Genomic DNA, 27,662 nt, shown 5'->3' on the forward strand with positions numbered 1-27,662 from the left:
TTTTTTGAGACAGAGTCTTGCTCTGTCGCCGGGACTGGAGTGCAGTGGCCGGATCTCAGCTCACTGCAAGCTCCGCCTCCCGGGTTCCCGCCATTCTCCTGCCTCAGCCTCCCGAGTGGCTGGGACTACAGGTGCCCGCCACCTCGCCCGGCTAGTTTTTTGTATTTTTTTAGTAGAGACGGGGTTTCACTGTGTTAGCCAGGATGGTCTCGATCTCCTGACCTCGTGATCTGCCTGTCTCGGCCTCCCAAAGTGCTGGGATTACAGGCTTGAGCCACCATGCCCGGCCGTCTCAAAATTATTTTTTAATTAAGAAAAAAAAGTCTCCAATCATTTTGACTGCTGATTTTCATTCATAGGAATATTGCTGGCTATTCCTTTACTTGTGGCAGAAAGGAAATCAGGTTTCATTATTAGACCAGATGTGACTAATCTATGTCCATGATAGTATTTCTAATAGCTTACATAGTTACACCAAAAGGAACCATATTTAAGGTTATTAGCTATACACATTTGGGAGACAACAGAATAGCTGTGTCTACAAGAGCAACCAAAGACCAAGTATTATTTCATTTTTGACTAACCTCTGAAGAAGTACATACCTCTAGCCAGAGAATATGCTCTAGGTACTTATAGAAAGCCATGCCCGGGCCAGATGTGATGGTGCATGCCTGTAATCCCAGATACTCGGGAGGCTGAGGCAGGAAATTGCTTGAACCCGGGAGGCGGAGGTTGCGGTGAGCCAAGATAATGCCATTGTGCTCCAGCCTGGGTGACAGAGAAAGACTCTGTTTAAAAACAAAAAACAAAACAAACAACAACAAAAATATATATTATATATATGTGTGTATATATATTATATATATGTGTGTGTATATATATTATATATGTGTATATATATTATATGTATGTGTATATATATTATATATATGTGTGTATATATATGTGTGTATATATTATATATGTGTGTGTATATATATTATATATGTGTGTGTATATATATATTATATATGTGTATATATATTATATATATGTGTGTATATATATTATATATGTGTGTGTATATATATTATATATATGTGTATATATATATTATATATATGTGTATATATATTATATATGTGTATATATATATTATATATATATGTGTATATATATATATACAGGCTGGGTGTAGAGGCTCACACCTGTAATCCCAACACTTTGGGAGACTGAGGTGGGAGGATCACTTGAGCCTATGAGTTGGAGACCAGCCTGGGCAACATAGGGAGACCTCTTCCCATGTTTTCTGTTTTTATGGGCAACATAGGGAGACCTCTTCCCATGTTTTCTGTTTTTATATATAAAAAAATTTAAAAAGACATTTTATTTATTTATTTATTTATTTATTTATTTATTTATTTATTTTTTGACAGAGTCTTGCTCTGTCGCCCAGGCTGGAGTGCAGTGGCGCGATCTCTGCTCACTGCAAGTTCTACCTCCTAGGTTCATGCCATTCTCCTGCCCTCAGCCTCCTGAGTAGCTGGGACTACAGGTGTCCACCACGCCCGGCTAATTTTTTTTGTATTTTTAGTAGAGACGAGTTCCACTGTGTTAGCCAGGATGGTCTTGATCTCCTGACCTTGTGATCCGCCCACCTCAGCCTCCCAAAGTGTGGGGATTACAGGCGTGAGCCACCGCGCCTGGACCTAATTTTTGTATTTTTAATAGAGAGGAGATTTCACCATATTGGTCAGGCTGGTCTCGAGCTCCTGACCTCAAGTGATCTACACACCTAGGCCTCCCAAAATGCTGGGATTAGGGGCGTGAGCCACCATGCCTAGCCCACATGAATCTGATTTTTAAAAAACAGTGAATTTTGATCAATATGTGATGTCATGCTCTGCAGGGCCGGGCCTAAACCATGCAAGGGAAGGACATTCATGGCGACTGGGACCACTCTTCTCGTGCTGCCTCTGGATCTGTTGTCTTTCCCCCGTCTGTGGGTAGCGCATTATTTAACAAGTGAATTTTACTTTATGTAAATTATTCCCCAATAAACCTGAATTTTAAAGGAACCACCGCCCAGTATGAGGTTTATGTATGTATGTATGTATTTATTTATTTATTTTGAGATGGAGTCTGACTCTGCCGCCCAGGCTGGAGTACAGTGGCACAATCTCTGCTCACGGCAAGCTCTGCCTCCTGGATTCACGCCATTCTCCTGCCTCAGCCTCTGGAGTAGCTGGGACTACAGGCGCCCGCCACCACACCTGGCTCATTTTTTCGTATTTTTTTTAGTAGAGAAGGGGTTTCACCATGTTAGCCAGGATGGTCTTGATCTCCTGACCTTATGATCCACCCGCCTTGGCCTCTCAAAGTGCTGGGATTACAGGTGTGAGTCACCACACCTGGCCTTGTTTTTGTTTTTTTAACCAACAAGAATGAGCTTGAAGAGTATTTTTTTTTTTTTTTTTTTGAGATGGAGTCTCACTCTGTCACCCAGTACTGTACTGCACCCAGGATGAAGTACAGTAGTGCAGTCTAGGCTTAACTGCAACCTCTGCCTCCTGGGTTTAAGCGATTCTCCTGCCTCAGCCTCTGGAGTAGCTGGGATTACAGGTGTGCACCACCCTGCCCAGCCAAGAGTATGGTTTCTATTTTTTATTCATTTTATTTTAGTTTTGAGAGTCTCACGCCGTTGCCCAGACTGGAGTGCAGTGGTGCGATCTCAGCTCACTGCAGCCTCCGCCTCCTGGGTTGAAGCAATTCTCCTTCCTCAGCCTCCCAAGTAGCTAGGACTACAGGCACGCGCTGGCATGAGCCACCACACCCAGCTAATTTTTGTATTTTTAGTAGAGACAGGGTTTCACCATGTTGGCCAGGCTGGTTTCGAATTCCTGACCTCAGGTGATCCACCCACCTTGCCCTCCCAAAGTGCTGGGATTACAGGTGTGAGCCACCTCACCTGGCTGGAGTATGGTTTTAAAATGTGTACTCAAGGCTGGGCGCGGTGGCTCAAGCCTGTAATCCCAGCACTTTGGGAGGCCGAGACGGGCGGATCACAAGGTCAGGAGTTCGAGATCATCCTGGCTAACACGGTGAAACCCCGTCTCTACTAAAAAATACAAAAAGCTAGCTGGGCGAGGTGGCTGGCGCCTGTAGTCCCAGCTACTCGGGAGGCTGAGGCAGGAGAATGGTGTGAACCCGGGAGGCGGAGCTTGCAGTGAGCTGAGATCCAGCCACTGCACTCCAGCCCGGGCGCAGAGCGAGACTCCGTCTCAAAAAAAAAAAAAAATAAATAAATAAAATAAAATAAAATAAAATAAAATAAAATAAAATAAAATGTGTACTCAAATCCTTTTTTCCCCCACCAAGACAAGGTCTCACTCTGTCACTCAGGCTGGAGTGCAGTGGCTCAATCTTGGCTCACTGTAAACTCCACCTCCCAGATTCAAGTGATTCTCGTGCCTCAGCCTCCTGATTCATTGGGATCACAGGTGCAGGCCACCATGCCTGGCTAATGTTTGTGTTTTTGGTAGAGACTGGGTTTCACCATGTTGCCTAGGCTGATTTCAAACTCCTGGGCTGAAGCCATCCACCAAACTTGGCCTCCCAAAGTGCTGGGACTACAGGTGTGAGCTACCACGCCTGGCCCAGTCCACAAATTCTTTAACGCTCCTCTCTTCAACAGGTGGAGCCTAATTCCACTCCGGTTGAGTGTGGGGTGTTTTTATGTAGTGACATGCTTCTAACAAACAGAATTCAGCAGAAGTGGTGTTTGACTTCTGAGACTAGGCCATAATAGACATTGCAGCTTTCTCCGTTCCCTCTCTGGCAACACACACTTCGGGGAAGCCAGGTACCACACTGTGAAGTCACTCACCTAGCCTTATGGAGAAGCCTATGTGGTAAGGTACAGTCCTCTTGCCCACAATGATGAATGAGACATCTTGGAACTGGATTCTTGAGCCCCATTCCTTGAATCATCTGGGGCTGCTGCTCTGGCTGACATCTTACCTGCAACCTCTTGAGAAATCTTGAGCCAAAACCAACTACCTAAGTCATTTCTGAGTTCCTGACCCACAGAAACTGTGACACAAATATTTGTTGTTTTAAGCCACTAAGTCTGGGGTAATGTTATATAGTGATAGATAATGCAATTATATGTATACATATAGATGTTGTGAAGACTTCAGATTTTATTCTAAGTCCAATGGGAAGCCATTGATGGTTTTATTCAGAAGAATAACAATTACAATTTTGCTTTATTACTGTACTAGGAAGTGAGCAAGAATGAAAGCAGGGAGACCAGTTAGGAGGTTGTTATAGCAGTACAAGTGAGATATTATGGTGGCTGAGATTACGGTGGTGACGGTGGAGGTAGATGTATAGAGTCAAGGAAGTAGAGGAATCCAGGATGAGCCTCGGGTTTTTATTTATTTTTAGAGACAGGGTCTTTAAAATAAAGGTTGGAGTGTAGTGGTGTGACCACTGGTCACTGCAGCCTCCAACTGCCGGGCTCAAGCCATCCTTGTGCCTCAGCCTCTCAGGTAGCTGGGACCACAGGTACATGCCACCACTCTTGGCTAATATTTCCATTTTTTAATAGAGACAGGGTCTCACTTTGTTGCCCAGGCTGGTCTTGAACCCTGGGCTCAAGTGCTCCCCCTGCCTCAGTCTCTTGAGTAGTTGGGACTATAGACACAGGCCACCTCACCCAGCTCAGCCTTAGGTTGTTATGAATAGTTAAAATTAGGATAACTGTAAAAGGAAGAGATTGAGAGAAGTGATGGAGGAAAGCAAGGCCTGAAGGAGTATGTAACCATAATGTGTTTGAGAAACTGCAAATAGGCCAGTATGGTTGGAGTTTATGGTGACTGGATGGGAGGAAAGAGTGCAAGTGGACTGAAAATATAGGCATGAAAGACAGGCCTTGTTGGCCGGGCGCGGCGACTCACTCTTGTAATCCCAGCACTTTGGGAGGCCGAGGCAGGCGGATCACAAGGTCAGGAGTTCGAGATCAGCCTCGTCGGTATGGTGAAACACTGTCTTTACTAAAAATACAAAAAAAAATTAGCCAGGCATGGTGGCGTATGCCTGTAATCCCAGTTACTCGGGAGGCTGTGGCAGGAGAATTGCTTGAACCCGGAAGGCGGAGGTTGCAGTGAGCTGAGATCATGCCATTGCACTCCAGCCTGGGCAACAGAGCAAGACTCCGTCTCAAGAAAAAAAAAAAAAAAAGAAAGAAAGGCTCTGTTTACCACCACAAGATGTCTGGATTGTATTCAAAGTCTATTTAGCCACTGGAAGTCACTAAAAGATATTAAGAAAGAGGGTGACTGATGAAACCCACATGTTGGAAAGATAACTCTAGCAGCAATATAGAGTTTGGATTGAAGAAGGAAGATACTGGAAACCAGAAGGCATTTTGAATAATTTCCTGAGTTTTTAGGAGGCAGCACAGTGCAGTGGAAAGAGCATGAAATGGCTTTGGAGTCAGATGGACCCAAGATGGATTCAACTACCTGTTATGGGGTTGAATTGTGTCCCCCTCAAATACATATGTTGAAGTCCTAACCTCTCGTACTTTGGAATGTGACCTTATTTGGAAATAGGATCATTACAGATGTCATTAGTTAAGAAGAGGTCATACTCAGTAGGGGTGGCCCCTAATTCAATATGACTGGTGTCTTTATAAAAAGCAGAGGTCTGAAAGAAAACAACAACAATAACAACAAAAACAGAGGTCTGGCGTGGTGGCTCATGCCTGTAATCCCAGCACTTTGGGAGGCTGAGGGGGGCGGATCACTTGAGGTCAGGCATTTGAGATCAGCCTGGCCAACATCGTGAAACCTCATCTCTACTAAAAATACAAAAATTAGCTGGGCATGGTGGTGGTGCGTGCCTGTAGTCTCAGCTACTCAGGAGGCTGAGGCATGAGAATTGCTTGAACCGGAGGCAGAGTTTGCAGTGAGCTGAGATCACGCCACTGCACTCTAGCCTGGGTGACAGAGCAAAACCTTGTCTCAAAAAAAAAAAAAAAAAGTGGAAATTTGGATACAGGGACAATGCCATGTGAAGATGAAAGCCAGCCAGGCGCGGTGGCTCAAGCCTGTAATCCCAGCACTTTGGGAGGCCGAGACAGGCGGATCACGAGGTCAGGAGATTGAGACCATCCTGGCTAACACAGTGAAACCCCGTCTCTACTAAAAAATACAAAAAACTAGCCAGGCGAGGTGGCGGGCGCCTGTAGTCTCAGCTACTCAGGAGGCTGAGGCAGGAGAATGGCATAAACCTGGGAGGCAGAGCTTGCAGTGAGCTGAGATCCGGCCACAGCACTCCAGCCTGGGTGACAGAGCGAGACTCTGTCTCAAAAAAAAAGAAAAAAAAAAAAAAAAGAAGATGAAAGAAAAAGAAGATGAAAACCTAGACTTACAAGCTAAAAAATGCTAAAGATTGGCAGCAAACCACTAGAAAGCTAGGGGAGAAACATGGAACATACTTTTCCTCAGAGCCCTCAGAAGAAACCAACCCTGCCAACACCTTTGTCTTGAACTTCTAGCCTCCAGAACTGTGAGATAGTAACTTTCTATGGTTTTATTTATTTATTTATTTATTTATTTATTTATTTATTTATTTATTTATTTACAGAGGCAAGATCTGACTCTGCTACCCAGGCTGGAGTGTAGTGCCACAATCATCGCTACTGCAGCATAAAACTACTGGGCTCAGGAGATCTTTCTGTCTCAGTCTCTCAAGTAGCTGGGACTACAGGTGCACACGACCATACCAGCTAATTTTAGTAACTTTCTATTTTTTTTAAAATATTTTTTTGAGATGGAGTTTCGCTCTTGTTGCCCAAGCTGGAGTACAATGGCGCGATCTTGGATCACTGCAACCTGCGTCCCCCGAGTTCAAGCAATTCTCCTGCTTCAGCCTCCTGAGCAGCTATTACAGGCATGTGCCACCACACCCAGCTAATTTTGTATTTTTAGTAGAGATGAGGTTTCACCATGTTGGTCAGGATGGTCTCGAACTCCTGACCTCAGGTGATCTGCCCGTCTCGGCCACCCAAAGTGCTGGGATTACAGGGGTGACCCACTGCGGCTGGCAACTTTCTATTGTTAAAGGCACTCAGTTTGTGGTACTTTATTATAGCAGTCCTTGCAAACTACTATATCATCTATGTGACCTTGGCCAAATTATTTCATCTTGCTAATCCCTAGTGTCCTAATCTGTAAAGCAGGGGTCATTCTATCTACCTCATAGGGTGGCTTTGAGGATTAAATAAAATGGCATTTGTAAAGCACCTGGCATAAGCGGACCACATAAAGATTACCTTGCCTTTGTGAGACACTAATGTTATCCAAGAAAAGTAGTACATCTCCGGAGATTTTTGAAAAGATTGACTGCAGTTGTCAGGGTCGTGTGCAATGCCACCTAAAGTCACAGGCTGGATAAGATGATCTCAGAATCCCCTTTTCCTGTTGGGTTCCTTAGACAGGAGCTCTGGCATTGTCTTGCTGTGTGTGAAAATGTATTTTTTTTTTTTTTTTATTTTTATAGAACACTGTTACAAGAACAGAAAGCACCCTTAAAGGCAGGAGGACTGAGTTCAATTAAACTAACAACTGTAATGAAGTGAATGTAGGAAGAGAAGGAGGCAAACCAAGGTCGAGAAGTATAACCCAGATGCCTCAGGCCTCCTGAGTCCCCAGCTCACTTCCTTAGGTAAAGGATTTAGGGTGGGAGTTGTCCTCTCTTCAGCTCCATAAGGGAAACCCAACAGAGGCCTCACCAGTCTCTGGAACGCCTAGCCCTTTCAGGCAGGGAGTCTTTTGCCAAAGCAAACAATCCCAGCTCTACGATTGTGCTCTGGCTGGAGTAGGAGAGAACAAAGATCCCTTTCTTTGCTTCCCCAACCCTATGGCTCCAGCCAAAGGCGCTGTTTACACAATCTTCCCTGGTGAAGAATTTGTTCCTTTTCTCTCTAGGTTGCAGCTGGAAAAGATTGATTCCCTCCTTGCCCATTCGTTTTTCCCATGTCCCTGGGCAGGAAAAGTGTCCAATACCCAAACTTCCCACCTCCAGAGATGTCAGCATACTTAACAGTAACTTCATGCCCTTTTTTGATGTGACACAGAACCTTGATTTTAGTGGCAGAAAGTCTATCTGGCCGGGAAAGGGAGGCTGGAAATATCAGGAGCTTGGTTTCTCTACATTCCAATTCCATTTATTCCACTCTCTCATTCCCTGGGCTTTCTCACATTTCCAAAAGTGAATCAAATAATCAAAATCCACGGCAGATTTGGGCTCCTTCTTTTAAAGTCTGATCAGGTGGGTAGGATGAAAATAGTATTTTCTAGTGGGAGAAGTTGTTCTTTAGTCTTTAGTTTATTATTAACTCCAGCAGCACAGATGTCTCCCCCACGCCCCGAAAACAAAAGCAAGAGGGAGAAAAGGAAAGCCCAGAGTGGTAGGGTCTAATTTTAGTACTGGCAGAGAATCCTAGTGTTAAGTTACTTCTGGTAAAATGGTAACTAAGAAACAACAGAGATAAAGATAATTTTCACAATGTAGGTTTCCAAGTAGTTTTAAGACCTAATTTTGCTTATTTCCATGACATCTCAGGGAGGCAGATAAGGTGTCACCCATTTCACACAAGAGAAGGAATTGAAGCACAGGAAGAATTAACCAAAAGCCATTCCTGAGTGACCGGAACCCAGGATTCTGGGACTTTCAATCTGGTCAACTTCACAGGGCCAAGCTGCTTTCTGAAAAATTCATGGGTCTTTTGTACTGCACACATTTTCCCTGAGCTACATGTTCTCCCTATCTTAAATCCCTACTGACTATTCTGTTGCTAAGCGAGCTATGGGCTAGCTGTTTGTTACCCTTTGCAGCTATGTTTTGGAAACTTGAAGTCCCTACTCCAGATGTTGGGAGATGGGAGTGGAAAAGTCACAGGGATACAGAGGGGTTGCAAGTCTGTTTAGGCTCAGATACCATCCTGACATACACATACACACACACCACACACACTCACACACCCCAACCATCTCCCAGCAAGATATGCAGAGTTCATTTCTGTAAAAGCAGCCACACAGTTCCTGGAAGGCTGTAATCCACTATGGTTAAAAATATCTATCTTGGGGACAGAGTCGAGCCAACCAAACAGCCTACCCATAAACTCGGAAAATAAGCAGTGGGGTAAAATGAACCCAGTGGTAGGCAAAATGCTACCTATCTACAAGATAAGAGCAGAGATAGTAATAATAAGAAAAACAGATCAAGGCTGGGTGCGATGGCTCACACCTGTATCCCACCACTTTGGGAGGCCGAGGCGGTTGGATCACCTGAGGTCAGGAGTTCGAGACCAGCCTGACCAATATGGTGAAACCCTGTCTCTACTAAAAATACAAAAATTAGCTGGGCGTGGTGGCATGATGTGTGGCTATAATCCCAGCTACTCGGGAGGCTGAGACAGGAGAATCGCTTGAACCCAGGAAGTGGAGGTTATAGTGAGCTGAGTTCGCACCATTGCACTCCAGCCTGGGCAACAGAGTGAGACTCCATCTCAAAACAAAAACAAAAACAAAAACAAACAACAACAACAAAAAACCCCCAAAAACAAAAACCAGATCAATCACTTTCACTGAGAAATTTCAGAAATTGTCCAGATTTTGTCTTTCCCTCTCCTCCAATGGTATCCTGACCCCAGGAAGCAGTACAGTATAATGGAAGGAACTTTGGACAAGGGTTCTTATTCTGTTCTATCACTTCCTACCTAGATAACCTAGAAAATTAAGTCATGATTCTTTTCTCTTTCATTCTTGTTTTTTTCTGAGACGGAGTCCTACTCTAGTCCTACTAGAGTGCAGTGGCGCAATCTTGGCTCACTGCAACATCTCCCTCCTAGGTTCAAGCGATTCTCCTGTCTCAGCCCCCTGAGTAGCTGGGATTACAGGTGCACGCCACTACACCCAGCTAATTTTTGTATTTTTAGTAGAGATGGGTTATCACTGTGTTGGCCAGTCTGGTCTTGAACTCCTGACCTCAGGTGATCCACTCGTCTCGGCCTCGAGAAGTGGTGGGATTACAGGCATGAGGCACCGCGCCCAGCCCTCTTTCATTCTTTTATTTTTTTTTGAGACAGAGAATTGCTCTGTCGCCCAGGTTGGAGTGCAGTGGTGCAATCTCAGCTCACTGCAACCTCTGAGTCCAGGGTTAAAGCGATTCTCCTGCCTCAGCCTCCTGAGTAGTTGGGATTACAGGCGTGTGCCACCATGCCCATCTAATTTTTGTATTTTTTTTTTTTTTTTTTTGAGACGGAGTCTCGCTCTGTCACCCAGGCTGGAGTGCAGTGGCCAGATCTCAGCTCACTGCAAGCTCTGCCTCCCGGGTTTACGCCATTCTCCTGCCTCAGCCTCCCGAGTAGCTGGGACTACAGGCGCCCGCCACCTCACCCGGCTAGTTTTTTGTATTTTTTGGTAGAGACGGGGTTTCACCATGTTAGTCAGGATGGTCTCGATCTCCTGATCTCGTGATCCGCCCGTCTCGGCCTCCCAAAGTGCTGGGATTACAGGCTTGAGCCACTGCGCCCGGCAATTTTTGTATTTTTAATAGAGACGGGGTTTCACCATGTTGGTCAGGCTGCTCTCAAACTCCTTATCTCGCGATCCGCCTGCCCTGGCCTCCCAAAGTGCTGGGATTACAGGTGTGAGCTACTACGCCTGGCCTCATTCATTTTTTAAAAAAACAGACAAGGTCTTGTGATGTTGCCCAGGCTGGTCTTGAAATCTTGTACTCAAGAGATCCTTCTGCCTCAGCCTCCCAAGTAGCTGAGATTATAGGTACGTGTCACTCTGTCAGGCCCAAATCATGATTCTTGAACCTGAGTCTCAGTTTTCTCATCTTTTAAAACACCAAGAAAACAAAACAAAACAACAAAAAACAAAAAACCACACATCTATTTCACATAAACAAAACAGATATAGTAACAGTATGGCACACACTTAAAAAAAGACTTTTTTTTGAGACAGTTTCACTCTGTCGCCCAGGCTGGAGTGCAGTGGCATGGTCTTGGCTCACTGCAACCTCTGCCTCCTGGGTTTGAATGATTCTCCCACCTCAGCCTCCTGAGTAGCTGGGATTACAGGCACATACCACCACACCAAGTTCGTTTTTGTACTTTTAGTAGAGACAGGGTTTTGCCATGCTAGCCAGGCTGCTCTCAAACTCTTGACGTCAAGTGATCCACCCAACTCAGCCTCCCAAAGTGCTGATATTACAGGCATGAGCCACTGCGTCCGGCCAGGGTAGGACATTCTTAAGGGGTCACTTAAAAAATTCTGCCCACCGTAGCACTTATTCAAAAGATGAGAGGAAATTCTCTCTTTGGTGGTTGGGGGAAGAAGCAGGAATAAATTATCTCTAACTAACCATTTACACTAATAAGAGAAGCCAAGCATTTGGGATGAGAGGACTAACCTCATGCCTGGTATTCTATCCTTGTCTTCTGCCATTTCTAAAGTGGCTACTTTGATTACAATTTGCTAATATTCACAGTGCCTTGAGATAAATGCTTAAAAATATATATGTATTTTTTGAGACGGAGTCTTACTCTGTTGCTCAGGCTGGAGTGCCGTGGTGTGATCTTGGCTCATGGCAACCTCTCTCTCCTGGGTTCAAGCGTTTCTCCTGCCTCAGCCTCCCGAGTAGCTGGGACTACAGGCACGCACAACCATACCAAGTTAATTTTTACATTTTCAGTAGAGATGGGGTTTCACCATGTTGGCCAGGATGGTTTCCGTCTCCTGACCTCGTGATCCACCTGCCTCAGACTTCCAAAGTACTGATTACAGGCATGAGCCACTATGCCCAGCCAAAAATAAATTTTAAGGATGCCTGGGGACAAAAAGATCTTCCTGTGTTTTACTTTTTCCTCATTAAATGTTGAGAACACCAAGATATCCAAAAATGTCTCCTAAGAATACATGTTGGAAAATGCATGCTATTTTGATATGGCCCAATAAAGACAAAGTTTTGGCTGGGCACACTGGCTCACGCCTGTAATCCCAGCACCTTGGGAGGCCGAGGCAGGCAGATCACCTGAGGCCAGGAGTTCAAGACTAGCCTGGCCAACATGGCAAAACCCTCTCTAAAAATACAAAAAATTAGCTGAGCATGGTGGCACATGCCTGTAATCCCAGCTACTGGGGAGGCTGAGGCAGGAGGATCCCTTGAACCTGGGTGGTGGAGGTTGCAGTGAGCCAAGATTGTGCCAGTACACTCCAGCCTGGGCAACAGAATGCAACTCTGCCTCAAAAAAAAAAAAAAAGTTTAATTGCTCAGAACTTGAGGGACTAGGACAATATTCTCTACTCACTACTGTGATACTACTGCTCTTACTTTTTCTATTCCTGAATTATACATGAATACTCCTTCATCTCATCTGTGAGGAGACACAGAGCTGCCCTAGGTTCCCAGACACCAACTCAAGCCAAATTACCAGTGTTGTCCCTGGTCAGCTTTCTCATCCTGATGCTCTTAGAAGGCCTCAAACTATTAAATCCATCTTGAAAGGGAGGCTGGAGCATGGTTCTTCATTACTGTTTAGCATTGAGGTGATTTTCAAAGGGCACCATTTGCTTCTAATTTTAGGATGGCACAAACTTACTGATGTTCCTCCTGTGGTGCTGAAGAAACACAACTGACTCTTGTAAGAAACTGAGAAGAGGGAAGCAGGTCTTGCTGCCTTCAGCATCCTTGAGTTTTCTCTCTAGATGCCTTCTGGCCAGACTTTTTTTCATTTTTGAGATGGAGTTTCTCTCGTTACCCAGGCTGAAGTCCAATGGCGCGATCTCAGCTCCCCACAACCTCCACCTCCCGGATTCAAGCAATTCTCCTGCTTCAGCCAGCCTCCCAAGTAGCTGGGATTACAGGCATGTGTCACCACACCTGGCTACTTTTGTATTTTTAGCAGAGATGGGGTTTCTCTATGTTGGTCAGGCTGGTCTCAAACTCCCGACCTCAGGTGCTCTGCCTGCCTCGGGCTCCCAAAGTGCTGGGATTACAGGTGTGTCACCGCCTCTGGCCCAGACTTTTAAAAATTTTGATTCCAGGCCAGGCGTGGTAACTCATGCCTGCGATCCCAGCACTTTGGGAGGGGAGGCAGGTGCATTACTTAAGGCCAGGAGTTTGAGACCAGCCTGGCCAACATGGGTAAACCTCTTTACTAAAAATAAAAATAAATAAATTAAAAAAAAAAAAAAAAAAAACCCTGCTGGGAATGGTGGTGCACGCCTGTAATCCCAGCTACTCAGGAGGCTAAGGCAGGAGAATCGCTTGAACCTGGGAGGCAGAGGTTGCAGTGATCTGAGATTGTACCACAGCAGAGTGAGCCTATCTCAAAAACAAATAAATAGATTCCAATGAAGGATTTGGAATACATTTTTTGAGACAGTCTTGCTCTGTTGCCCAGGCTGGAGTGCAGTGGTGCGATCTCTTTTGGCTCTTTAATGCTCTTTTGGCTGAGGGTGGATGGAAACGAGAAAATAGCTTCATGGAGGTTAAATTTAAGTCTTTAGGGATAACAGAGTTCGAAAAAGAGGAAAGTGAGCAAAGATTCAGGGAAAGAAAGCAGAAATAAGCTGAGAAAGAAAAAGGCAGGAAGATACGGTAAAGACAGGAAAACATCTGAAAAATGACCAGTCACTTTAGGTAGTGTATGGGACTAATAACAGATAAAGCAGAGAAAGTTGAGGTGACTTTTTGAACCAGTAACTGATAAAACCAGTCTTATGCTTCAGGATGATTCACCTGGCAATGGTAGGCAGAAGTAAATGCTGTAGGTAGGAGACTGGAGGCAGAAGGTCGGTTAAGAGGTTCTTGCAGTAGACAAGGAGGATGACAATGAGGGCCTGAGCCAGGAGAGTGACAGTGGAAACAGAAAGACTATTAGCCAACATTTTAAGTTAAAACTTGAAGTTGCCACTGACCCCAATCTTCCCAGGCAAGTAGCAAGCCAGGCCAGGTGAAAATCATTTAAAATGTTATGCTATTTCAAATAAAGCTTTCCTGAAACAGAATTAAGAAAAAGCAAGCTCAGCCAAATCCATGTTGAGTTTAGCACCATCACTACCCTTCGGGCCTTGTGCTCTCACCAAGGCACTCAGCCAACTGTGGAAAAGAAATATACACAGGAGACTCAAGAAACATATTATTAATACAGTATTTATTTGTCTTTTCTCTGTCAAACCCTGAGCCAACCACGTTCCCCAGGCTGCCTGGGAGGTATAGGAAAAGGAACACACAGGGCCGACCAGACACGGGAGAAAGAACTATGGGAGGGGGAGATGGCTCCTTCACATGGCGAAGAGGATGAGAAAGGCCACCATCAGGCAAAAGAGCCCCATGGCCTCTGAGAGGGCAAAGCCCAGAATGGCGTAGGAGAAGAGCTGTTGCTTCAGAGAAGGGTTCCTGGAGAAGGAGAGGAGAAAAGACTGAAATTCTAGTTCACACAAAGAAAAGGACAAATATCTAAGATGGGCTCAGGGAGAATTCTCCTCTTTATCTTACATAAGGAAGCTTTTAGGGTAACACCATCATGCCCAAATTCTTGCCCTGATTCCCCAAAGGCTCTATAAGAACTGAATGAAGGGGGAGCAGACAATCTAAAATCCTGTAACATGGCCCAGGTATAATCATGACCTTCTCTAATGGTTCACCCATCTCATTACCACAAATTAAGACCTCTTGGCCTAGACACTTAATATCCAGGGTCCAAATAGGATGGAAGAGGCATCCAGAGTGGAAGGGTCTATCTAGAGCAGTGTTTTCAAACTTAAAGCAGAACTCCAATATAGTAAACATCCAAAAGTCAAACTCAATGGTACAAAAGTAGGGGAAATTTTAACGGCTTGGTCTCCCCTTTATTCACTAAGACAGTCTCTGGGGCACATCCTCAGAATCCTAGGGATTTATGGAACACAATTAGAACACCACTCTTCTAGAAGACAAGAGAGTAAGAAGAACAGATTATGTTCTCTCATTTCAAATAGTCAAAAGATTTGGGGCTTTAAGAAGCTACAAATGGGCTGGGTGCAGTGGCTCACTCCTGTAATCCCAGCACTTTGGGAAGCCAAGGCAGGCAGATCACTTGAAGCCAGAAGTTGGAGACCAGCCTGGCCAACATGGTGAAACCCCGTCTCTACTAAAAGTACAAAAATTAGACTGGATGCGGTGGCTCACGCTTGTAATCCCAGCACTTTCGGAGGCCAAGACAAGTAGATCGCTTGAGGTCAGGAGTTCGAGATCAGCCTGGCCAACATGGTGAAACCCTGTCTCTACTAAAAATACAAAACTTAGGCCGGGCGCGGTGGCTCAAGCCTGTAATCCCAGCACTTTGGGAGGCCGAGACGGGCGGATCACGAGGTCAGGAGATTGAGACCATCCTGGCTGGCATGGTGAAACCCCATCTCTACTAAAAATACAAAAAATTAGCCAGGCGAGGTGGCGGGAGCCTGTAGTCCCAGCTACTCGGGAGGCTGAGGCAGGAGAATGGCGTGAACCTGGGAGGCAGAGCTTGCAGTGAGCTGAGATCCGGCCACTGCACTCCAGCCTGGGCGACAGAGCAACACTCTGTCTCAAAAAAAATAAATAAATAAAAACAAAAATACAAAACTTGCCGGGCGCAGTGGCTACGCCTGTAATCCCAGCACTTTGGGAGGCTGAGATGGGTGGATCACGAGGTCAGGATATCGAGACCATCCTGGCTAACATGGTAAAACCCCGTCTCTACTAAAAATACAAATATCAGCCGGGCGCCTGTAGTCCCAGCTACATGGGAGGCTGAGGCTGGAGAATGGTGTGAACCCGGGAAGCGGAGCTCGCAGTGAGTGGAGATCGCGCCACTGCACTCCAGCCTGGGCGACAGAGCGAGACTCCGTCTCAAAAAAAAAAAAAAAAAAAAAAAACAAAAACCACACACAAAAATTGCCGGGCGCGGTGGTTCACACCTGTAATCCCAGCACTTTGGGAGGCCGAGGCGGGTGGATCACAAGGTCAGGAGATCGAGACCATCCTAGCTAACACGGTGAAACCCCATCTCTACTAAAAATACAAAAAATTAGTCGGGCATGGTGGCAGGTACTTGTAGTCCCAGCTACTCAGGAGGCTGAGGCAGGAGAATGGCGTGAACCCGGGAGGTGGAGGATGCAGTGAGCCAAGACTGCACAGTTGTACTCCAGCCTGGGTGACAGAGTGAGACCCGTCTCAAAACATTCACACACACACACACACACACACACACACACACACACACAAAAACACAAAGATTAGCTGGGGGTAGCGGTGCATGCCTGTAATCCCAGTTACTTGGGAGGCTGAGGCAGAAGAATCGCCTGAACCTGGGAGGCAGAGGTTGTAGTGAGCCAAGACTGCACAGTTGCACTCCAGCCTGGGTGACAGAGCCAGATTCTGTCTCAAAAATAATAATAATAATAATTAGCCAGGCTGGTGGTGGGCACCTATAATCCCAGCTACTTGGGAGGCTGAGACAGGAGAATCATTTGAACCCGGGAAGCAGAGATTGCAGTGGGCTGGGATTGTGCCACTGCACTTCAGTCTGGGAACCAGTGAGACTCCATCTCAAAAAAAAAAAAGAAAAAAGTTACAAATGGTCTATGGAGTTTATAAATTGAAGTAGTATGGATAAAGGACTCTCAATGTTGAAGGCCCATATATAACTGTATTTCCCTTACTCTGATACCTCCAGAAGTCTTAATGGGTAAGGTAAATCAACACCAACATTTAACAGAATAGCGAATAAAGCAGCAGTCAGACTTATTAATACAAATTCGTAAAAAGAACTCTATTTCCCAAACACATTAAGATAACTTGCTGGTCTCCAGAGGACTAATTTGGTTTTAACTTTGAGTTATCCAGAGCTGGGAATACTAAACAGTCCCAGGCGTCAGAAACCAGGGGCTGGCTGCAGTGCCAGTTTTCCCAGGAGTGGCAGAGGGAAATTCCCAGAGATGGGGAAAAACAGCAGTAAAGTCACTATGTTCACTAGTCTCTAGAACAGGGAAGGTAAAAGTTTTCTGCAAAGGGCCACATTGTAAATAATTTTAGGTTTTTCAGGCCACATAGTCTCTTTTGCTTTAAAACAAAAATGAAACCTTTGCAGTGGCGTGATTGCTACTCACTGCAACCTCTGCCTCCTGGGTTCAAGTGATTTTCCTGCCTCAGCCTCCTGAGTAGCTGGAACACAGGCATCTGCCACCACGCCTGGCTAATTTTTGTATTTTTAGTAGAGAAGGGGTTTCACCATGTTGGCCAGGCTGGTCTTGAACTCCTGACCTCATGATCTGCCCGCCTCGGCCTCCCAAAGTGCTGGGATTACAGGCGTAAGGCACTACACCCGGCCATGAAATTATTTTTAGCTCAATCATACAAAAACAGGCTAAGGCCCAGATTTGGCCCTTAGGCCTTAGTTTGCCAACACATGCTCTAGAACAAAGCTGTTCATAAAACTTTCTTCAATGACACAATGATATATTCTTTTATATATATATATATATATGCATTTTTTTGTTTGTTTTTTTGAGATAGTTTCACTCTGTTGCCCAGACTGGAATGCAGTGGCAACATCTTGGCTCACAGCAACCTCCACCTCCTGGGTTCAAGCAATTCTCCTGTCCAGCCTCCCAAGTAGCCGGGACTACAGGTGCCCATCACAACGCCTGGATAATTTTTGTATTTTTAGTAGAGACAGGATTTCACCATATTGACCAAGTTGGTCTCAAACTCCTGATGTCAGGTGATCCACTCGCCTTGATCTCCCAAAGTGCAGGATTACAGGCATGAACCACCTCGCCCAGCCTGTATTTGTTTTTCTTTCTGCTTTTTTTCTTCCCCCCAAAGTCTCACTCTGTCACCTAGGCTGGAGTATAGTGGCATGATCTTGGCTCACAGCTCACTGCAACCTCCACCTCCCGGGTTCAAACGATTCTCCTGCTGCAGCCTCCTGAATAGCTGGGATTACAGGTGCATGCCTCCATGCCCAGGTAATTTTTGTATTTTTAGTAGAGATGGGGTTTCGTCATGTTGGCCAGGCTGGTCTTGAACTCTGGACCTCAAGTGATCTGCCTGCCCCGGCCTCCCAAAGTGCTGGGATTAGTGAGCCACTGTGCCCAGTCAAACATTCTATATTTGCATTGTTGAATATGGTAGCCTCTAGCCACATCTGGCTACTGAGCACTTGAAATATGGTTAGCGTGACTGAAATACTGAAAACCTAAACTATGTATTTTTAATTAATTAAAACTAAAATTCAGGCCAAGTACAGTGGCTCACGCCTGTAATCCTGGCAGTTTGGGAGGCTGAGGTGGGTGGATCACTTGAGGTCAGGAGTTCGAGAATAGCCTGGCCAACATGGCGAAACCCTATCTCTACTAAAAACACAAAAATTAGCTGGGCGTCATTGTGCGCGCCTATAATCCCAGCTACTTGGGAGGCTGAGGCACAAGAATCGCTTGAACCCCAGAGGCAGAGGTGGCAGTGAGTTGAGATTATACGCCATTGCACTCCAGCCTGGGCGACAGAGTGTGACTGTCTCAAAACAAACAACCAACATGCAGCTAGTGGCTACAGAGTGGGATAGTATAGTTCTAGACCCCCAAATATTTTCTGACCTTTGGAAAGCATATCAGATAACCAGTGGAGGGCCCAACTTATCTTACCTGGCATAACCAATGATGAGGCTCCCAAACACAGTCCCAATCCCAGCCCCAGAGCCAGCCACCCCAACTGTGGCAGCCCCAGCTCCAATGAACTTGGCTGCTGTGTCGATGTCCCTTGAAATGGCACTGGTTTGGAAGCTGCGGCTAGAGACAAGTGAGGTAAGGGGACGTGAGACTGCCAAGCTGCTGAGGCTCTGTGAAAAAGAGGCAGATAGAAGGTAAAGTTTTTTGCTCTAGTGAGTTTTTTACCATTTAAAACCTTTATGCTGCCAAATCCCATTGTTTCTTCCCCAAACGGAAAACTGTTTAACCCCCTAAAATGCTGGCAAGCAGAACCTTTTAATGTAGGATATAGACTTCAAATGCCTTTAAGATTCAGGTGTGGTCAAGAAGTGTAAGACTGAGGCCCTAGTCTATTCTTGCTGCCCCAAGGAGATCATCTTCCTAGGACTAAATGCTTCCAACTGAAGTCAGTTGACTAGGCCAAGTAATAGCAGTTAGCAGCAGTGCACAAGGGCATGTGCTACCAGTGGCAAAAGCTGGAGCACTATAGCATATAGCGTATTAACATTCTCCATCTCCAACTAAAGCCCATGGCCTTGGCCATTCATGAATTTTAGCCTGTGATGACTATCCTCAGCATTCTACCTCCTGGTTCTGGCAGGTAACCCTCCCCACTCATCACCCCCCAAACCACAGTCCCAACTCCACCAGTAAGGTACCTCATCAGTCAGTATCTCCGGTCGTTTCAGCACCACTGCAGATAGCGGACGGCTCAGCAGCTGTGAGGTGCTCTTGACCTAGCAGGAATGACATACAGGGGCAGGAAGGTCAAGGAAGACTGGAGAGCAGTTTCAGAACTATGCCACGTTGTTATATCATCAGATAGGATTTTCTTTCCTCTGATGGCCTTCCCATCTTCACACATACGTTAGAATTCTGGATCATTCTTCCTTTTAGCAAAGTCTAAATTAAAGAACCACACCATTTCTCTTGCTTCTCAGACTTTGCTTTAAGGAAAGAAAGTCTACTTCCTTTTGGGCTACAAGGGAGCATCCACCCTTGCTGTATCCTTTTATAGCTCTTGAGAATGAGAAGAAATCTAAGTCTCAGAAGCATTTGCCTCACTAACAAGGGAGATATACACAGATGCTCCTCAACTTACCATAGGGTTATGTGCCAATAAATCCATCACACATTGAAAAACCATTTAATACTGCTAACCTACCAAACACCATAGTCTGGCCTAGCCTAGCCTTCAATGTGCTCAAAAAGCTTACATTAGGCCGGGCACGGTGGCTCAAGCCTGTAATCCCAGCACTTTGGGAGGCCGAGACGGGCGGATCACGAGGTCAGGAGATCGAGACCATCCTGGCTAACACTGTGAAACCCCGTCTCTACTAAAAAATACAAAAAACTAGCCGGGCGAGGTGGCGGGCGCCTGTAGTCCCAGCTACTCGGGAGGCTGAGGCAGGAGAATGGTGTAAACCTGGGAGGTGGAGCTTGCAGTCAGCTGAGATCTGGCCACTGCACTTCGGCCCGGCCACCCGGGCAACAGACAAACCCTCCGCCTTGTTTAATGCTACGGCGCCCAAAAAAGCTTACATTAGCTTATAGTTAGGTGAAATCACCTAGCAACACAGTACGCTGTAGAGTGCTGGTTGTTTACCCTTGTGATTGGGCAGGTGACTGGGAGCTGTGGCTTGCTGCTGAGTATTGCAATAGAGTACTGTACCACACATTGCGAGCTTGGGAAAAGATAAAGATTAATAATTCTAAGTATGGTTTTTTTGTTTTGTTTTGAGACAGAGTCTTGCTCTATCACCAGCCTGGAATGCAGTGGCGCGATCTCAGCTTGGCTCACTGCAACCTCCACCTCCCAGGTTCAAGCAATTCTCCTGCCTCAGCCTCCTGAGTAGCTGGCACTACAGGCACCCACAACCACGCCCAGCTAATTTTTGTATTTTTAGTAGAGACAGGTTTTCACCATATTGGCCAGGCTGGCTTTGAATTCCTGACCTCAGGTGATCCACCCACCTCGGCCTCCCAAGGTGCTGGGATTACAGGCATGAGCCACCACGCCCACCCCGAAGTATGGTTTCTAATGAATACATATCATTTTTGCATCATCATAAAGTTAAAAAAAAATCTTAAGTCAAATCATCTAAAGTTGGGGGCCATCTGTATGGGTAATGGTCAGCCCACAAGAAAGAAGCCAGTAACTTTCCCTGAACACATCCTTTTGGAAAATAGGAACAAAGATTCATGCTCAAAATTTATCTCCTTCTGGTAGCCTTTTCTGACTAACCCCAACCCAGTGACACCAAAACAGACACATGGTGATTAACGGCCAGGGCTTTAGGCATCAGATAAAGTGAGATTCAAATCTTAACTCTATTATCAGCAGTGTACTCTCAGGATAAGTCGCTTAAACCTTTCTAAGCCTGTATTCTCATTTATGAAATCAAAATATCATCTCTCAGGGTTGATTTGAAGAGTAAATGAGATTATGTATACCAATCAGTAAACTAACTCGGTGCGAAGGCACAAGATAAATGCTAAATAAATGGCACTCCTTTTTATTTGTGAATGAACCAACCGCCTCCTGTAACTACTATTTAAAATATTTCTTCCATACTGCTGTTTCTCAGTCAAATACTTTTCCAATGTGTATTTCTGTAAATTTTAGCTTCCTATCCAAATTTAAGTCCCAGAATGAACTCTTTAGCTCTGGCTCACTCAGGACAAGATCCTACACACAGCGCATACTCAGTCCAAGTTATGTAATCTACTTATGTTTACCACTCTGGATGGCCAGTTTACATGACATATAGTTTCAGGAGTAGGAATAACTTGATCTTGGTCTAGATTCTCATCTCTATTCTTCTCCTAAGATGGCTGGGTAATAATTAACCGGCCACAGCCAGGCACGGTGGTTCATGCCTGTAATACCAGCAATTTAGGAGGCCGAGGAGGGCGGATCACCTGAGGTTGGGAGTTCAAGACCAGCCTGACCAACACAGAGAGACCCTGTCTCTACTCAAATCACGAGGTCAGGAGTTTGAGACCAGCCTGGCCAACATGGTGAAACCCCATCTCTACTAAAAATACAAAAATTAGCTGGGTGTGGTGGCAGGTGCCTGTAATCCCAGCTACTCGGGAGTCAGAGGCAGGAGAATCGCTTGAACCTGGGAGGCGGAGGTTGTGGTGGATCGCACCATTGCAACCTGGGCAACAAGAACGAAACTCTGTCTCAAAAAAAAAAAAAAAAAAAAAAAGGAAAAAGAATTAACTGGCCACCAAGGGATATGGGGCAGGAGAGTATCTAGCAAGCATTCACTCTCTCCTGTTAGACAATCTTAGCAAAGGGCCTTCCCTCACCAAGAATCTTTCTTACTTATTTACTTATTTATTTTTTGAGACAGAGTCTTGCTCTGTCGCCCAGGCTGGAGTGCAGTGGTGCGATCTTGGCTCATTGCAACCTCCACCTCCTGGGTTCAAGCTATTCTCTTGCCTCAGCCTCCTGAGTAGCTGGGATTACAGGCACCCGCCACCACGCCCAACTGGTTTTCGTATTTTTAGTAGAGATGGGGTTTCACCATGTTGGCCAGGCTGGTTTTGAACTCGTGGCCTCAAGTGATATGCCCGCCTGGACCTCCTCTCCCCTAGCCTTACTGTGAAGAACAAGATCTAATGGCAAGAGAGACAAGACGTCTCTCCTTTAAAACTCTCCCAGAAAAACAGGTACTCACCAAGGAGGGAGTGGAGACTAACTTGGAGCAGGCGAACATTTTCAGGGGGTGAGGGGCTGTGGCAGGAGAGCTGGAATTACAGAAGCAGTATTGTAAACACTCTCCTCATTCACTAAACTATATCCTTATTAGCAGAAAAGGGGCCCTAGAAATCTTAACTGGCCCAGAAAACAGTGACTGACCTTAAGTCATCGGCAGAAATAGAATTAAAACCCTGAAGTCGTGACTTCTTCCAGAAACCCCACACAGCTCCCAAGATTTTCTTATAACCAAGTGACTTCCCCTGGTCTCAACAAGTGATCACTTGGGATTTGCAGTTGCCACACGAATTTTCCCAGAGTGTCTTTTGCCTAAGTTTTCCTTAGTTTTTATGCAAAACGAACCCTTCTCAAGACTTCACCATCTGGATCTGTAAAAGTGGCCCTTTAGGGTGGGCACGTGGTTCACGCCTGTAATCCCAGCACTTTGGGAGGCCAAGGTGGGCGGATCACGAGGTCAGGAGTTCAAGACCAGCCTGACCAACACAGTGAAACCCCATCTCTACTAAAAATACAAAAATTAGACAGGTGTGGTGGTGCATGCCTATAATCCCAGCTACTCAGGATGCTGAAGCAGGAGAATTGCTTGAATCCAGGAGGCAGAGGCCGCAGTGAGCAGAGACCACACCACTGCACTCCAGCCTGGGTGACAGAGCATGAGTCTCAAAAAGACAAACAAAAAAAGTTGCCCTTTAGAGTCTTTGTAGTTTTGGGAGATATTTGTTGAAGGCCAAGACACTGGAAGGTCTCCAACAATCTCTTTGCTGATCCCTGGAATTATCAGATTCCTCAAAATACTTCAATTTCCTGTATTAGTAAGATGAGGAAGATCAAGGAGGAACTCTGCTATTAGTCTATCTAAAAGGTATTAGTGGCCGGGCACGGTGGTTCACACCTGTAATCCCAGCACTTTGGAAGGCTAAGGCCGGCGGATCACGAGGTCAGGAGTTCGAGACCAGCCTGACCAACATGGAGAAACCCCGTCTCTACTAAAAATACAAAATTAGTCGGGTGTGGTGGTGCATGCCTGTAATCCCAGCTACTCAGGAGGCTGAGGCAGGAGAATCACTTGAATCCAGGTGGCAGAGGCTGCGGAGAGCCAAAATTGCGCCATTGCACTCTAGCCTGGGAAACAAGAGGGAAACTCTGTCTCAAAAAAAAAAAAAAAAAAGTATTAAATTGTGTCTCCCCAAGATCTAAAGAAGTCCTGATACCCTATAGGTAACTAAGTTGGTAGAAGTGAACTTACCTGAAACAGAAGGTGAGTTAAAAACCTAAAGGCAGGGTTTCTCCAAGAGAAGTGAGAAGCCCATCTGAACCAGAATTATCTGGGTGGTGTATGTATTAAAAAATGCATATTCTTGGGCCCAACTTGGACCTTCCTGATCAAGATCTCTGGGGGAGCTAGGTTCAGTGGCTTAATCCTGTAATCCCAACACTTTGAGAAGCTGGGGTGGAAAGATAACTTGAAGTCAGGAGTTTAAGACCAGCCTGGGCAAATAGCAAGACCTCGGCTCTACAAAAAATAAAATTAGTCAGGTGAGGTGGAAGTGCACCTGTAGTTCCAGCTACTCCAGCTGAGGCAGGAGGACTGCTTCAGCCCAGGAGTTGGAGGGTTCAGTGAGCTATGATCATGCCACTGTACTTCAGTATGGGCAACAACGTGAAACTCCGTCTATAAACAAACAAAAATGATCTCTTGGAATAAGGCTCAAGTGCCCTGTATTTCAAACAAGTTTCCCAGATAATTATTATATATACTTAATGCAAGAGTGTGACCTTAAACCCAGTCTTGAAACTGCAGTAGTGGTAGAGGATAGACTTGAACTTGGATCTTTTAAGTTACATGCTTTCTAATGTCACAGGCTGAAATACTCAGTGAATGCTTAGGCCTATCAAATGCCACTTCCTTAAATGAACTGAACTCAGATTGTCCCAGGTTAAAACACTTCTGAATCCAAGATCTTAATTGCTGTTGTAGTGACAGTGTCATTATAAAAAATTTTGTTGCCCAGGCTGGTGTGGAACTCCCGGCATCAAACGATCTTCCCACCTTGGCCTCCCAATGTTGGGATTACAGGTATGAGCCACCACACCCAGCCTTAACTACTTTTAGGTTAATGGATGTCTTCAACTCTTGTCCTATCTAGAACTCTTGATTTTTGCCTATAGGTAACTCTAACCCAATTTTGCTGCTGTACTATTCACGTTTTCTTGGGTAAAAATCCAATAGTTCTTTAAGGCTTTTAGAAAAAGAAGGGGTGGTTTTTTCTAAAGGAATTATACCATATTATCATCTTTGTAAAATGCAACTCTTAGGGGGATTAAGTACGTTCATTTACAAATTAACATACACAAAGAGTTTAATGTGGTGCTGGCATGTAACAAACCCACAACAAAGGGTGGCAATTAAGTGATCCCACCACTGGCTATCTAATCATGGCAAGTCTGCAACTGTTAGCCTACAACTTGGGCAAAGGTACTATCCAGAATCAGAACTCCTAAATCATCACGGGCTTTTTGCTCAGTGTAGATGAGTCACAGGGGTGGTGACTTAACTATTCCTTTCCTTAAACCATCTTTTCCCTGTAACAGCAGAATCTGCGGAGCTTAATTAATCCTTGACAGGAAGGCTGGCAGGCAGGGACTCATGCTGGCCCCACTAGCTTGGCCTACCCCACCTTTCCGGGCCTGCTGCCTCAACAGAAACCCTCATCTCTAGCCCACCACTTGTGACTTTTCCAACTTCACCAGCGTACCAGGATGCGAGAAACGTACTGGTAAATAACTAGTGATTCCAAAGCAACCAGCCTCTCTCTTCGGCCTTAGCTATCCCAAGCCACAACCTGACGGGAGGCGATGTTTTGGCTTTTTTTTTTCCCCCCACTTCTAACATGTTCAAGGTTTACTTTTTAAATTGAGGGGTGCTGACTAGAGGGATTGGTGACTTTAGACGATCCACTATCTCCATTGCTCGGAGCACCTGAGGTCCTGGGGCCGAAAGTCTGGAGACTTCAGAATAAAGAAGGCACAAGTCAGAAGAAGAGAAAGCAGAGATAAGAGGGGAGGGCCTGGGGGTTGTGACAATCTGAAAGGGCCAGAGGCCGAGAAAAGCGTGTCTGTAGGGGCTGGGTGGAACAGGTGAAAAGCAGCACTCCAGGATCTAACTTTGGCCAGCTCCAAGGCACCCTCCCCCCACAAGACATCCAAGATGGCGCCAGGCCCGCGCGGTTGGAGGTCACCAGCACGCGGAAGACCCAGTTCTAAGGCGCAGGGGTAGCGGGAGCCAGGGAGGAAGCGAGGACAAGGGTGGGAGCAAGCAAGGTAAGAGCCTCAAAGCATCCGTGCGAGGTGGGGTGTCCCGCGCGCGTGCGCGGCCCACAGAGGGCACTAGGTCCCAAGGCCTTACCTTCTCCCAGCGCAGAGAAGACAGAGAGGGGCGGAGCAGCGGGAATAGCGAAAAGGAAGACTCAGCGCATGCGTGGCCTGGGCCAACGAGTCGCTCCACCACGGATAGAGTGATTGCAACATAGAGGATCAGCTCAGGCATCACAGCGCCGCCTGCCGGGGCTGTGGCGGTATCCGGCCAGTTGCTCCACCTGGCGTTCGAGAGGAGAAACTACAGCGAGCGCCGACAGTGCAGAAATGAGGCCAACTCCGCAGAGTAAGCGGATCCGTAACGTGGCCGGCGGTTCGGTCTGTACCACGTTTGGGATCGCGGACTTGCGTCCCCTTTCCGAGCATGCGCAGTCACACTGCCAAAACAACAAAACTCCTACTCAGAATTCAGTGTTAACATACAGTCAGGAATGGGGTTCAGTGCCTAAAATGCAGCAGGAGGAAGATCTTGGGAGTCCTGCTTTCTGTCGTGCCGGGACCCTGGCATCACTGGATGGCAAACTGGCTCAATGGGCGAATAGTCAGCAAAATGCCGCAGCTGCTTCTGGTGGCTTCGCCCTTTCCCCCCCTTCCCGTTTCCTCCTTTCCACTCCGGTGACAAACCATGAGAAAAGCAGCAACAGCGAGCCAGAAGATAGGGCTAAATATGATCCGAATCTCTCTTTCCTGGCTCCTGGGACAGTCTAGGAATAACGGGCACCCGCGACACGCTGTAATGTTGCGAGGTCACTCCAGGCTTACCCGAACCTCTGCTCAGGTTTCAACTACGCGAGTTGGGATAAGCAGCGCCCCACTCCCCCGCCCCCATGCTCTCCTGAACGCCCCGTCTTCTCTCCCCTTTCGCTCGCCCTTCCCCTGATGGAAGGAGGTGGGGGGCTTCCTGGCCCTCATCTTTCCTAGGCCTCCTTGTCTCCCAGACAGGACCTGCCTTGCCCTTTGGAACAGGGCGACAAGGCCTATCCAGTTCCAAACCCCTGCCGTCCCTGCATCGTGCTTGAACGCAGCACGAGAAAGACGGGAAAAACTCACCAAACCCCATAAAAAATAAAAAATAAAAAGAAAGCCGCGGTCGTAAATAAAGGCAAATCCGCCACCCTCTGAGGGGCCGTTTGTCCTCCCCTCCTTGGCCCCGTCCTTCCCGCCGCCCCCTCCCGGCTCCCGGGCCCCGCGGCGCCCCGGCCCCGAGCTCCTCCATTTAATCGGATTTGGGAGAAGGGGAGGATAAATCACGGCAGCAGCTTTACGGTCCCGGAGGAGAGGCGAGCCGCAGCCAGGCACACCCCGGTCGGCGATAAAAACCGCCGCTGAAAGCCCACGGAGCAATTTCCCGGGACCCCGAGCGACGCCATTACAGGAATGTAATTTTGCCCGGATGAGGCCCCGAGTTTAATTATCCTCGCGGAGGAATTTCAATGCGGCCAATCCATCTTGCAGGCGGGCGGCAGAGGGATTTATATGGGCCCGTTATTTCACACCGATCCTCCATCTGCATTTTTATGGCCCTGAGCTCCTGAAAGGGGGGGTAAGGAGTGGGGAGAAATAGGAGAAGCAGGCGAGAAGAGGAGGGTTGTGGGCTGCCCGTCTTTCCTAAATTCACGTTTCCAGCTCTATTAGGATTCTCACAGGTTCTTCTGAAATCCCCAAATCTCCAGTTCCAGTTGTTGATTGCGCCCCGAGCGGGTAGGTAGGTGGGAAATGGAACTGGGATCCTTGGGAATCAATCAACAGGTATTTATCAAGTACCA

At 46.4% G+C, this 27,662-nt stretch overlaps 1 protein-coding gene and 1 pseudogene across 1 annotated transcript; both read right to left on the bottom strand.

The window, feature by feature from the left end:
* The window catches only part of LOC113224893, a 33,978-nt pseudogene extending 21,457 nt beyond the window's left edge, over positions 1-12,521 (bottom strand).
* Positions 12,522-14,199: 1,678 nt separating this feature from the next.
* ATP5MC2 (ATP synthase membrane subunit c locus 2) lies at positions 14,200-26,999 on the bottom strand. The gene is given in 6 exon segments (XM_023210926.1): positions 14,200-14,463; positions 18,729-18,922; positions 19,451-19,528; positions 22,481-22,550; positions 25,928-25,980; positions 25,982-26,999. Coding segments are annotated over 6 exon segments (597 nt in total). The 5' UTR covers positions 26,069-26,999; the 3' UTR covers positions 14,200-14,348.
* Positions 27,000-27,662: the final 663 nt, after the last annotated feature.

The sequence above is a fragment of the Piliocolobus tephrosceles genome, chromosome 10 (assembly GCF_002776525.5).
Source record: "Piliocolobus tephrosceles isolate RC106 chromosome 10, ASM277652v3, whole genome shotgun sequence".
Lineage (NCBI taxonomy): Eukaryota > Metazoa > Chordata > Mammalia > Primates > Cercopithecidae > Piliocolobus > Piliocolobus tephrosceles.